This window comes from Triturus cristatus, chromosome 2_2 (genome assembly GCF_964204655.1).
Source record: "Triturus cristatus chromosome 2_2, aTriCri1.1, whole genome shotgun sequence".
NCBI lineage: Eukaryota > Metazoa > Chordata > Amphibia > Caudata > Salamandridae > Triturus > Triturus cristatus.
In genome coordinates, this window is record NC_140582.1 from 207,804,125 (window position 1) to 207,818,340 (window position 14,216).

Consider the following 14,216-nt stretch of genomic DNA (forward strand, 5'->3'; position numbering starts at 1 on the left):
TCTTTACGATACAAGCCCTTCCTGGGAAGTGAGCACTAAGAGCCCTTTATGAGACAGCGAAAAACATAAGAATAGAGATGTTTTGCAGTAGCGCTGTACAATAAGAGGAGACGTTTGCATACCCGTGGGCGGAGGTAGTTCAGATGGTATTGGGAGTGTTTACCATTTGAAGGATGGCTGTGATTGAAAAGAGGTGCGTAGTGACTGAGATGCCACACATAGTGCTCTGTGCGCTACTATATAAAACAAGACATACATCTTGTCTGATCATGAAACTGTATGATCATAGTGCAGGGAAAAGGTATCAGTGGGCTCTATTTCATGACGGGTGGACATGGACTGTATGGTCATCGTGGGGAGCAGAATTGATAGTGGCTGAGGCACGTAGAGAGAAAGTTGCAGGTTGAAAGCAAGTCTTGTATATCTGCACCAAGAGTTGGAGGTGTCAATAAATATCCAATGTCCTGCAAAGGATACAAATCAAGGAAGGAAGACTACAACAGAAGTGCTATTAGTGAAGAGTCAGTAGATGAAAAGATCTTGACACTTGTTGGTATTTAAATGCAGACATGCAATCATCTCCTTACTAAGCTGACTGGATCATGTCAGAAATTTGGTAGTTACATACCTTCGGTAATGCATTATCTGGTAGAGACTCTATATAGCCACTGATTTCCTTACCAATCAACCTATCCTCCCCACAAACGGATTTATAGACTTGGGGCTTATTCCCCCTTTCAAGGCCCTAGTTTTAACACACCAGTGTCAGTAGTCTTCGTGGTTCCGCCTTCTGGCGTGTAAAGTTGCGAAAAGAAACTGTCATCAGCATGCTAGCGTGGTGTTTATATAGGCACCACACAAGACACTTCCAATGACGCCACACGGAGCCTAGCGATGCCACCTACCGGCACGCAGTGGTACAGTTCACGAAAAATATCCGGACCCAGTCTGACTCATGGGGATAAATCTAAAGTAAGGAATCTGCGGCTAGATAGACTCTACCAGGTAATGCATTACCGAAGGGAACAAAATTGTTCTTTCCTACCAAAGTTTTTCCCCCTTTTTAGATTTATATAGACCACTAAATTCTGTGTCTCAAAGCTTGGCACTTGTATGTGTCCCTCAGACGAAGTGGAGGGTACCTTGTGTGTGAGCTTCGGCTGTATATCGATGGTTATCTCAATAAAAGTATGGACTGCTCAAGGAAGTCAAATCAAACCGGAGACAGTTATGTAAAACTATTTTGAGTTGTGTATCAACATTGTAGAAGCACAGCAAATCTTATTGCCTCCTTTGATTTTGTACTGTTCTATTATTTGCATCTTACCCTATTGTAATAGGCGCTAGTGTTCCAGACTTATCACATACAATACTGAAGCCGTCCGTATCATTAAAATATAGTTGCTAAAAGTAAATGTAGAGGAAGATCATGTGTATCTACTGTTTTAATGATCTAATTGTAGACAACATTTCAGAACATTATAAGGTCTAAAAACTCAGAATACATTCTCGAGGGCAGATGCAGAAATACCAGATATATACATTTCTTTAAGAGTAGACAGGTAAGCCTTTGTATTCTTTCATTAATAGAGGAAGAGATGTTAACAATTAATATAGACCGAATGGGGACCATTTTGGCACCCCAAGATTGGAAGGTTATTAGACTGGTCTGTTTAAGAGTTATAATAATCAAAGGGGCTTTGCCGATGAGTCGAGCAGAGAAGAAAGAATTAACTTCAGTGTCTCCATCCTTAACACTTTTCAACAGTATTGAATGGGGTGATGCTAGCTAACCTGCATAACCAGTATTTCTAAACTTTCAGAAAAGTTATATGGACAACAGCTGGGCGACTATTCTGCATGCAGTCGAATCCAACAGGAAGGGGTAGATTTATCTTATTTGTTTGCCCAAGGTACATATATTCAAGGGTAATGGGTGCTGTTTTGTCAAGCTATTTTTGATTTATTTTGTTGTCCAACACTGCAACATCAATCCCCCAGGTAACATTTGGCTGAGATGATAGCTGGTTTGGTTTTTAACTTACTCTGTGTTGACAGACTTTTCCTAGCTGAACATTGAATTGATTTTAAAGCTTCCATTCCAGTTTGAATACTGGAACGCTGTCATTCACTATTAAACTATTGGCCGTTGGTAAAGAGTATCAAGGTGAAGAGGGATGGCAAGATGACTCATGGTGAGGTAAATTAACACTTTCAACCTCGTATATTTAAGTGTAAAGGCGGGTTGTTTCACCACGTTAGACTAATGTGCTGTATCAGAGAAAGTAAAGAGACTGGCCAGGTGAACTGGATAAGGTACGACAAATTAGATTTCCTGTTAAGATGTCAATGGAACTTCTATGTTTATTTCCTTTCATTTCTTGTCTTGCTCTTCTGTTTACAGTTGAGGGAGGAGTTAAGCCAAGGCTTTTAAAGTTCACTCACTCATATTTAAAGGAGAGTTATTTGGCTATTAATGTCCCCAAGCACCGGAACATCCCCCTGAATAAAACCTTTTTGTTAAGTGCATAGTAAAGTAGGCTAGATGGTAATGTCTGATTTCTGAAACACTTGCCTTTAGAGATCTCTCTTGCGATTCCCATCTGTTACGATTATAGAACATTGATTCTTTGCCTATTGGACACTGGCAGAGTGAATTCTTAGCAGCAATAACCACTATTACTGCCACTGAAGAAGAATAAGAGAATATTCTCAGCTTGCATCCCCATCTATCCCAACAAATAAGCATTCTACGCTTCTCCTTTGACACAAATAATATCCAAATGTCCATGATCATATCCTGTAAGGATAAGGGGACCACCCAATGGGATAGCTAGCTATGCTTTAGTTGTGCATGTGAGTATATATGCCTTTACCCCTGATCTGTTGACTATGCGTCTACGATACATTTAAAATACATATTACATCCAGGCTGGTCTCTAGTGCTGGCAGCGTAGCAGACTCATGTATGCTTAGGTACTCGGACATACTTCACCCAAGCAATAGTTTACACCTTCCATTGAAGGTAACATATCTTCATTTCTATAAGCAGTAGATAATCTTACATTTCTTAGCAATGCCCATTGGGAACAAACTGTTTTTGGCTTTCCGGGTTGCGAGTGTTAGGCTTCAATGACTAGACTGGCAAGGTTTGATACAAAGTATGTCTTCCATTCAGTCTTTTAGTGTGTTTTAAATGCAAGTTAGCAAAATATTTTCACAGTACACCTTTGCTGCCAAGCCTTGGTTTTTAGATTTACGGTGAGAAATGGACAGTGTCACTGCTCCATTCTGGTGAAAATCCTCTGTTTCAGGAGGAATGGTCTGCTTCAGTGAAAATTTGCTTTCAGTGCGTTCTACAAATTCTGTGGCCTCCTTAGTGTGTGTCCTCCGTGCCATGATTTTCCTAGTAAAGTTACAATCTTCCAGTTGCTGTAGCAAAGGTAATTGTCCTCATGGAATTTATTTCTGAATTGTTTGAAAAAAATATAGCCGCACAAATAAATTAGTAATAAGTACTAAGCTTTTGCTGCATTCAATACCTGACTTGTGGTTTAAAAATAAAGATTCCACTTAAAAGTGGAAGGCACTTTTTTAATTTCAAGTAATGAGCTTCTTGCCTGTTTGGCTAGTTATACAACTTTTCAGGTAATGTGTGGGTTAATGCATTTAATATTCCTATTAAAAATAGACTTCGAGATAGAGGTAGTATGGTTAGGACTAGACAGGGACCTGCAGGCCCTCAGATGAAGTAACAACGGTGCATTTGCTGCATGAGACAGACTAGCTATCAGACCATGAAATAGCAAGCAGAGGTAGAGTAAGTACAGACATTGTCACTACAACTAAGAGTCTCTTCACCACTAATGAAGTCTGGCCATCAGAACATGTTGTAGTTAGTGGAATGTTTCACAATTTCCTTTGACTTCTCTGGCATTTCTAGAGCGATTATGGAGTCTTTCAAAAGACAGTTTTCCTGTACTGTGGGGGTAATATCTTATTTTGTTTTTACCTGGATACAAAGCTCAAATGTTCTAAGCTCACCAACTGTACTCACAAAATGGTTCTTCTATCACAGCAAACCTTTTGCCTTCAGAGGGTTGGAACCATTTTCGTGTCAGTATGTTAATTTACTAGTCATTTTGTACACAGTGAAAAATGGTACTTATGCTAATCTGCCAAACAATTATGCCTATGCAGTCCCTTCATTCAAAACTATAGACCATAAAGCTTTTACAGTCCTGAATACCTTTAGTTATGATATATATTCCTTGCATATGTTGTTGATTTTAGAACTTTACACAAATATCCTTAAGAGTGTGGTGGTAAAACCTCACACATTTCCTCCCGAGGATATCCCTCATTATCTTGGCCTTATAAATGTTCTCCTTGAATCTCATTATACATATTTGTACTTTTTAAGTACGGTACGCATTTGTTCAACATCTTTCGAGTTTGTTGTCTCGGTACCCAGGTACCCAGGCATAAAAGATGTCTTATTTTATGAGAAGTCACCTGCATTTTTTTTTTTTTTTTTTTTTTTTTTTTTAAAACCTTTATTGACATTTCAACCAAAGACAAGTATGGGCCTACAACCCCCGGGGCCGGCCGCTAAGCAGTTGGATTAACAGAAAACAAATTTTAATCACAGGCAGCACCTCGGGGAGCAGAATCTCCATGCTAGTAGATTCTTGGCCACTTAGCAGCCCAAGTAGGAAACCAGGATATAAAAGGTTTTCATTTTATAATAGAGAATAGAAGGATCAGGTGCCAAACAATTTCCCAGTAGCGAAAAATGGCGGGTAGAATAGTAAACGTCAACAATAAACAGCAATCTATCAAGTCAATGGCGCTGAAACAGGAGGTTCAGGATGTGGAAGAATATCACGAGACATTTGCGCCTGCAGTCCCCTGCCCTAAGACCCAGAAAGCACCACGGAAATTGAGGCACAAATGAAAAAGCAGTGATTGACAGCGAAGGAAACCTACCGTACTGACCCCGGAAAAGAAAGACAAAGAAAGATAAGAGAAGAGAAAAGAGGCCATAGAAACAAAGTAAAAAAAAAAAAAAAAAAATCTCCTCCCCCAGCCCCCCACCCTGCACCTCTGCAGATGACTACGGCCCCCCCCCCCCCCAGCAGTGTGCCTGTCGCCCCAGAACCAGACCCGAAATATAGAAGAAACAGAGAAAAAGGAAAAAGAAAAGAAACCCCACCTAACGGGGGAGTGGAGAGAGTATTAATAAACTGGAGGAGGGCCTTCAAACATGCCCCCGGCTTCTCCCTCCCGCACAATGTGTTCCTCCCCAAAGCAAACAGTAATCAACAAAAATATTCCCATGTCAAAGAAAAATGGGGAGCGTTATGCACCTATTACACTATTAGTTATGCCGTGAGAGCATGCAACCCCTGTGCCCGCCCGCCTATTAGATGACAACCTCTGAAGGATCAGTCTTATCCTTGGCCTCTCTTTGCAAATCCACCGATGCATACCCATCGACCCAGTGCCATGTCCAATGTTGCGAGGAAAAGGAGCGTCCAAAAAAGAACCGGAAGCGACACACACATGTAGGGTGGACGTCTCTGAATACCAACACAGTCATCATTATGGAGGATCGTCTTTCCCAGTACTGCCCCAGGGCATGCACTGCACACAAGGTCCAGGATGTAGGAATCAGCCAGAGCAGGCGACCATTGCTTGATTATTGCCTGGGTCGCCGGAGGCTGTGCGTGGGACAAAGCCACCACCTTCTGCTCAAATCTAAAACCTCCGGAACAGACCCGACCTACAGCCAGCCGACCACACGTTGGCACATTGTCAGGAATTTCCAGCTTTCCCCTATTCACAGGGGCGGCCACGACACTGTCCTCCTGTGTGAAGTAAAACAAGTCCCTGGTTACCTGGGGACAGGCAGATCGCAACTGTTCCGACGCTGACTCAATACCATCAAGCTTTCTCCCCAGTACCCAGGCGCCGTGAACCAGGGTGGAACGAAGGGCACCGAGAGCTTCGAGAAGGTCGCCGTACCCCAGCACAGCTCCTCGCGCCCGCTGCGCTACGCTCCTCTTAGCCACACACTCCCAATCTTGCTGCGACCCAGTGTACAGGATGATAGAATCCATCCTATCAAGATGGCCGCAGGGTAGTTCCACCCCTGATTGGGACCGGGACTCAGGCACAAGCACATCAAGTTCCATGGTACTGCAAACAGGGTTCCGGGGGCAGGCAAAATATATATCTGGTGTATGGTCACAGGTAACAGTTATCCTCACCCTGGACGAGCGCCCGCAAAAATCCGGGAGCAGCCCGCGAAAATCGGGACGAGTTACAGGCAGCGTCCAAGCAGCTCACTGGCGAGGGCTCAGACAATTACCGAAGAATCTTGGAATTGCCACCTCGGGCATGCACTCGTTCCGCTACGCCCAGTGGTAGGAATGACCACGGCGAAATTCAGGCCAATATCCGCGCCGCTCCGGTGTTCCGACTCCACCCAGTCACCAATGGCCGCTGTTGTTGAACTGCCGCCCGGCCATGTTGTCCACTCGAGGTCCCGGTTCCAGGGTTGCGCAGGCCGCAAACTTCAGGTGAACATTTCTCCGGCGGTACCGCCGCCAGAAACTTCAGAATCACGCGATCGGTTGCCGCTCTCAATCACCAACACGGGCATATAGCGCAGGCTAAGGATCTCATGCAGGATATCTGTGCGGGATGCGGAGGTTCACGGAGCCGGGAGCCTACGCTGCCGTCCCGATCGCCATCTTGGCTCCTCTTCGTCACCTGCATTGTTAACTCGTACACAATTTAAGAGAGGTGTTTTTTTCCTACAGCAATTCAGCACACTCCATCAAATCTAGAGTTTTGTCTGCGTTTCAGGTTCTCATCCATATCGGGCCATTGGTGAAGTCTCTGTTTAGGTGATACTCTGCTGCTGTGAAAAATATGACACTGCTTAAAATACAAACAAAGGAAGAAATTAGCAATCCCACCAAAGGATCATCATCAACCATCATTGTGACTGAGCAATACATTATAAACAAAATATCAGATAACCTAGCACTTCCTTCAAAGCTGCATGAAAGAAGTTTATAAAATATCTCATGAGCTACTATCAATGGACTCTCTTCCACAGACCAGTCCATTATTTCGCTTGGTCGTGCATGTAAAAATGCTCTTTTCTACATGGGACTTCTGAATGTGTTGCTTTGTTGGGTCAGACTGCTTAAGCTCTTCATGTACAATTGATTCTTTTCATGCTAAGAGGCTTACAACTACATATAGGTGTCTGTGTGAAGGGAAGTTATAGTCACACACTGAGTAGACCGTATCCAATGCTTGCTTATTTGATTTTGCATAGAAATAAAACCATAGGACTATGGATTTCTATGTTTGGACACATTGTGGTTAGTTTAAGATTAAAAAATCTGTTTGGCAAATCTGTAGTTCCATTAATTTAAGAAAACTAATCAGTTGAAAATGTTGTACATTTTTCTAGATTCCTGAAAATTATGCTTCTCCTGCACCTATCACTGCTCCAATCATGAACCCCTTGGCAGATGCCCAGTCTCAGGTGCATCAGCCTACCGGGCCCTCTGCACCAGCAATGATGACTCCTTTCCAGCCGTCCCACATGCCTACAGGACAGTCTGTTCCACAGATCCCTTTCCAGCCTATCCAGCAACCATTGGGCCAGCCTGGTGGGCTCCCGCCTGCCCACAAAACGAGTGCTGAAGGGGCACCTGGTGCTCCCACTGGGAATTCCATACAGGTTTGTATGTTCTCTGTTCTTTATCAAAAAACATTAGAACATATAACATGCCTGTGACCTGACGACTGAGTGCGATGTTTGATATGTCATCTTACAGCCTGTACATGCATTGCCTGCAGAGAAGATAACCAAAAAGCCAATCCCTGAAGAGCATCTTATTCTGAAGACAACATTTGAGGCTCTTATTCAGAAATGTCTCTTATCTGCATCAGACCCGGTAGGTTGGTTTGTATTGTTTGTTATTTGAAGCATAGGTCATTAGAGCAAGAAGGTATTAAGGAATGTAAGAAGCATAAATATAATTTAAATCTTGCGCCAGTGAATTAGCAGGCCTGCGCCATCAATACTGTTCTGAATCAGCCTTGTGTGGATGCCTGCTAGCCCCTTAGCACAAATTTTTTTTTTTACGGGGCTGAATGATGACATATATGTCTCCCTTGGTAAGGAAGTCCTTATTCTCTCTACTTCTTGACGTTTCCGCCTCAGTATAACTCAGCTCTGTCACCAAAAGATTGTTAAATAGTCTCAATATGTAGGGTAAGGAACAGATGCTTCAGTCTCTTCTCCCTACCAGGTCTCAAATGTGACAGTGAGGTTCCCAGGTGCCATCAACGATTAGAGCACTGGATAGGAAAATTCATGACATGGAAGGGGAGCTGATGCGCCAGAAGAGATCCCCAGTCTGAGGCTAGGCTGGACACTACTCGTGCAGATATCGAACAGAAAACCATAGAGCAAGAGCGGCTACAGAATCGTATATTTTACCAGATACAGCACAGTGAGGGAGATGACGCTAGCAGACTATTGTCCTGGCCCACGAAACTGGAGCAGGCATTAGAATGTATAATGGCCTTTAGAGATTCTAATGACTTGATTGTGGACACGCAGGAGGGGATAAATTACATCTTTCAGGCATATTATCAGCAGCTGTACAAAAACCCATTCTCCGCTGATGTGGACGCTACATACTGGAAGTGCCAGACGTACGTAAATTGTCGCATGCCCAGAGAACGCAATTGGAGGAGCCGCTTACTGCTCATTACCTCGAAGGTTATGAGGGAATTGAATACCAATCAAACACCTGGGCGGATGAGCTACTGGCTGAATGGTACTGTGCATACAGTGACCTGTTAAATGAGAAATTACTGCAGATGTATCAGGAGGCATCGGACAGGAGATCTCTTCCATGCTTGGTTAGAGAGGCTTGGATCGTAGTCATCCCAAAGCTGAGAAAGAACCCCTAGATTGTAGGGCATATCGTCTGCTTTCACTACTGAATACTGCTAAAAAAAATACTGGGTAAAGTCCTGACCCATTGGCTCCAACAAGTAATAGGTACTCTAGTTGATGTGGATCAATGTAAATTTATACCAGGCAGGCAGATTTCACTCAGTCTTAGGCAGCTGCAGCATTTCCTGGCTGAAACACAACAACATCCCGGATCCATAGCGCTGGTGTCTTTGGACACAGAGGAGGCTTTCGACACGCTGTCTTGGCACTGCATATTTAAAGTCCTGCAGTCCATGAACTTTGGCCTGTCATTTATAACAGTAGCCAAATTACTATACCCTAGCCCCGTAGCAAGGGTGGAAATGAATGGGTACATATCCGCAGAATGGGAGGTGTCTGCTGTCCCCTTTGCTCTATGCTCTGTTAGCCGAATTGTTGGCCTGTCGGCTCAGATGCTGTATCAGACTGGGCCATAGAGGTAGGAGCAGTGAAGCATCTGCTGTCCCTTTATGCAGATGATCTGCTTGTGTACTTATGGAACCCTGTAGAGGCGGTGCCACGCCTGCTTACTATATTAGAACACTTTGCCTGTCAGTCAGGGATGCGTATTAATGTGCAGAAATACCTCGTGTACGCGATAGTGGGACTCTGTGGTGCCTTGAACTCTGATGCTCCGAGATAGTGATCCAGGGGATGCTTATTTCCACCTGGTCTGGGGAGCCAGGGTGCTTAGTAGGTATTGATGTTATTAAGACCAAATAACCAATTAAAAAGTGATTTGTGAACCTTACACTTCTGTTTGAGTGGCGCCCTGTGGCAATCCACTGGCTGAGCCTGAAGCCCCCAGAAAACTGCATATGGATAGGCAACATGGCAGAATGGACAACAGCGGAAGAGCTCCGAATGTCACAGCTCAGAACTGAAGTTAAGCTGCAAGATGTTCCCGAGATGTGGATGGCCCTTGTACGTACACTTATCTGCCCTCCAAGACCAACGCCCCCCAAAAGTATATCTGGCCATGTAACACTGCTCTTTACATGCACTCGGAATGTGGCCGGCTTGATGGGGCTGTGCATGCTGCTGTGTCTACTGGGTCTTTGCTCCATCTGCTATCCTGTTGAATGTTTTATATATAATATGCCGCCCTATGTGGCTCCCATTATTAATGTATGCACCTACTGTATTACAAAACCCAATAAAGACACTTTGAAATAATAAAATAAACAAATGTGACCATGGCCAATTCTTGCTCAATAGTTTACTTTTCCTCTTAGTTGGAGAGGAGTAATACCAGAAGTTGGGTCTTTCTCCTTCTCTGTTGAAACCTGAGTAAAATGTCCTCCTCAGACACAAGGGTTCGATCATTATTTATCCCAGTGACACTGAACTCTCACTAGTATTCCCAGATCTCTGCAAAAGGTACACCTGAAGGGGTGGAACGTTCATAATGATAGGATGGCTTTAATCTGCAAAGCGGCAACAATAGTTAACTAGCCAGTATATCCTCCCAGATTCCTAAAGACACTCCCACCATACCCTAATCTAACATTGAAAAAAGAACTAACGAAAAATATATCTTGGATCTGAGCTCTGTGAGCCAGAAAAGCCCTAACTCATCTTAAAACATAATATACATATCACCCGTTTTCCCTGGAGACTGCAGTTAAAATGATAAACTTACCATGATGGTGACACTGTTACACTAACCCGAAGGCACTTCCAAATTATTAACCCTGTGGGTGCCCAGCCATGGAGTACCCAGAGAGGGAACTACTTCTAAAGCTAATAAGTCAAAGCTTTATCGCTCCCACGCATATGTGCATCATACTCCGCTCCCCACCTTCCCCACTGGGATGTGCACTCTCACAGTCCCCCTTGCAAAAAGTAAGCTGTCTGCTTTTCTGGCTAGTGGCTGAGGGGATCAATAGAAGGATGTGGATAATGATTCAGACCAAAGGGGCGAAGAGTAAAAGTGTCACTAGCAAAAGGTAACTTTATGCATTCTCCTTCCCATTCTCAAGTCTGGGTGTAGATTTATAGCAGTTGAGAAGGGGAACAAGAGGAGTTAGAGCCTGTATTGGGTAGCTCAGGCACACAGGTAGTGCTGAACTAACTTCTAGCCAACTTTAGCATTGCCATTGGAAGAAGCCTCAAGAGGGTAATGTTAGCAGAATGTGTATGGGCTAATCGTCAAAAATGTTCGGTGCATGTCATAAAGGTACTCGCGTGGGTAATTTTACGTGATGCCAATTCTGTGTGTATGATAACTCACTGTTTTTCTGGTAGCAAAGCTGTATGCAGCTTTAAGGATGACACGTGGATTGCAGTCTGTCACACTAAACTGTCAGCCGTAAAAAAAATGTATTCTGTTTTTTTTTTTGCAGCAAACTAGGAGAAAATTGGAAGATGCTAACAAGCGCTTGGAGTCACTTTATGATAAACTTAGGGAACAGACGGTAAGTTATTTAATGCCCCATGTAGCTTCGGCTACAAAGGGATGATTGCTTCTACAAAAACAGTTCAAATTGTTAAATGACAATTTTTTTGTACATTTCACTGTCAAATATTTTGAAAATCTTTTTCCTTATTAATGTGTTCAAAAATGTGTAATCTAATCGCCTGTTTCAAAAAACTGGATGCAGCATGTCAAAATTATTAATGACTTTAAAGAAAAACAAAAAGGTTGAGAAACTCCCCCCAAAAAATAAAAATACAAACATCCCTTAACCTCACAAATGTACTTTCTGTGATTGTTGTGAGTATGTCTCAATCCAAACCTTGTGGATGCTTGGTGAGCATGGCTGTCTAGCATTTTCATTTGCAGTTTTCAGGCAGTGTTCGAACCAGAGGAAGCTCCTTCGCTACAGCAGACAAGCGTCTCCCCACTGCTCTTTGAGCAGGAAAAATAAAATGGTAATAACATAGTTATCATTTTTTCACAGGTTCGTGGCTGGGTCAGGTTGGGGCGAGTGGTTTGCACACTCCAAGTGCGCATGACTGCTTGGCCGGCTGTCTTGGCCCAGGCAAACACTCATGCGCACTTTGCATGTTCCCCACCAGTCTGCATTACACAGCCTGGCAGGGAACATGCCCAGGCCCCCAGTCCCCATCTGAGCGCTGATCAACGGTCCTCCGACCAATCACAATGCTGCATTGAAATTTATGGTTGTTGTGGCTCTATTCTGCAGCGGTGCAGAGGATGCTTCCGCATTTACTACACCCTTTGCCTGATTAAGAACTGAGCCACGATTACACATAGGAGTCTGTCGCTCAGTATCACTTAGGAACAAAATGGCTGATGCTCATCTCTGGCAAATTGCAGTCATCTGGAGGCCATGAGTTTGGAGCTTGGCAAGGGACACTCAGCCTTCTGCCTCGAATGCTGTTAAGTTAGGGACTAGTAATAGTGTTATTTACCGTGCTTAAAACTGTTATAAATGCAGTACATGGCTTTGTATAAAACAGGATGAGAGTTATTCATTGAAGTACACAGAACGCAAAATCTGCTGCCTTTCCAATGCATAAGGGGCAGTGTTAGATTTTTAGACAGATGTAGTTTTGGGCTGAGGTCCTAGATTGTAAATTATTTCCCCCTCACTGAACGGCTGTCAACACATTGAAGGTGGTGCAAACTAGGGTGGCTGCAAAGTCTTAACATTATGCATGCAACATGAATCCGTATCTCTAATTCGAATATTTGTTTTTCACATTGTGTATTTACCTATTTACAGTCCTTTTATAACGGTGTGTGAAAAATCATCTTCAACCCATTGTTTTTATCCAGTTAATTTGTCTGCTGTTGTTTTTTTCTGTCCTGGCTCTGCTTGGTCCTTATTTACAAATCGTCATTGCCCCTCGCAGTTTTCATCATACAAATATTCCTGACACAACGTCACTTTAACCAACCTCCTGAGACCGAGCTGATGGCATCCTTTGTTTTTATCTGTAGACATTTCAAAACACATTTATTCCCATAAAAGTGTCTTCAGATATGCTGTGTGCGTTTGTATATATGTGCGTGTGTGTGTGCATGTGTGTAAATACATATACTCTCACACACGCTCCCATGTGTGCGGGCTCACACACACTTGAGCGTCTGCATATGCCTGCACAAGAGTGTGTGATACATCCATAAAATGATGTCCACCTTATTTTCTGCTCATTACATTTCTTGTTGGCTTGCCTCCCCTTACAGCTTTCACCTGCAATCATCAACGGCCTCCACAGCATTGCCAGGAGCATTGATTCTCGTAACTACATGGAGGGAATGACCACCCATACTCACATTGTGAGCACCAGCAACTTTAGCGAGACATCTGCGTTCATGCCTGTGCTGAAAGTCGTTCTTACTCAGGCCAACAAACTGGGGGTCTAATTGCTGCTTTTTTGTTTTTAAGGACTCACACCCCAGCACCTTTTGCAAAGAAAACATTGGAATCAGCTCATTTTCCATGCACAATATTATTTTTTTCATAGAAATACAGTAAATGGCATTACACTGTCTGCAGAAGTGCCGCTAGATTCACAGTAAACTTACTTTGGTGCTGATTTTTTTTAAATCACTTTTTTACTTGCTGTAAACTGTCCACCCCAGATTAGAATATTTAAAGGATTACATACAGTATTGCCAACTGTAGGCGCACAATATATGGACCAGTTATTACCGCATGGTTTTTAGTTCCATGATGAATATTCTAAAAGATGCGGTTAGCAATATGGAAAGCAGAGCTGCAACAAAATGTCCTCTCCTCCCTTCCCAGCGTCCCAATCACTTGCACACGCTGTCAGGTGGATTAAAGTACATGTGTGGTCCTGTGTTTTAGCCCTTTTATTCTTTGATTGTCAGAGTTGTGCAAGACAAAGCATTTGTTAAAAAAATCTATAATGATGAGCGGTATTTCGCAGTGAGGAAGACAAGCCATGAATCATAGCAAAAGCAAGCCACATACAATATTTTAAATAAACCTCTTAATTTATTAACGGGTGTTATTCTACTTTTAAAGAAATGGATTCAATTGAGTGTTTGAAATAATACAGATGTCCTTTTTTAATAGTCATCATCCTTGTGTTTTTTTAATGATTTCCCTGTATAACTAACTTTTTGGGGGGTCACTGGAAGCACTCTGAGAGACTGCAAAAATAAGATAAATGCAGACAAGCACAGTATTGTAAATGAACAACGCGCTGCACAGTCATATAGAGCACTTGTTTTCTGGGATCT

General features: G+C 43.1%; 1 protein-coding gene across 26 annotated transcripts in view; it reads left to right on the plus strand.

Moving 5' to 3' along the window:
- Positions 1-13,975, plus strand: part of SEC31A (SEC31 homolog A, COPII component) — a 350,984-nt gene extending 337,009 nt beyond the window's left edge. For all 26 annotated transcript variants that reach the window (XM_085641210.1, XM_085641201.1, XM_085641203.1 and 23 more), the window contains 4 exons: positions 7,493-7,765; positions 7,863-7,982; positions 11,380-11,451; positions 13,191-13,975. In XM_085641210.1, the coding sequence (XP_085497336.1) occupies positions 7,493-7,765; positions 7,863-7,982; positions 11,380-11,451; positions 13,191-13,370 (645 nt within the window). In that variant the 3' untranslated portion in view covers positions 13,371-13,975. The remainder of the gene's footprint in view (positions 1-7,492; positions 7,766-7,862; positions 7,983-11,379; positions 11,452-13,190) is intronic.
- The last annotated feature ends 241 nt before the right edge of the window (positions 13,976-14,216 follow it).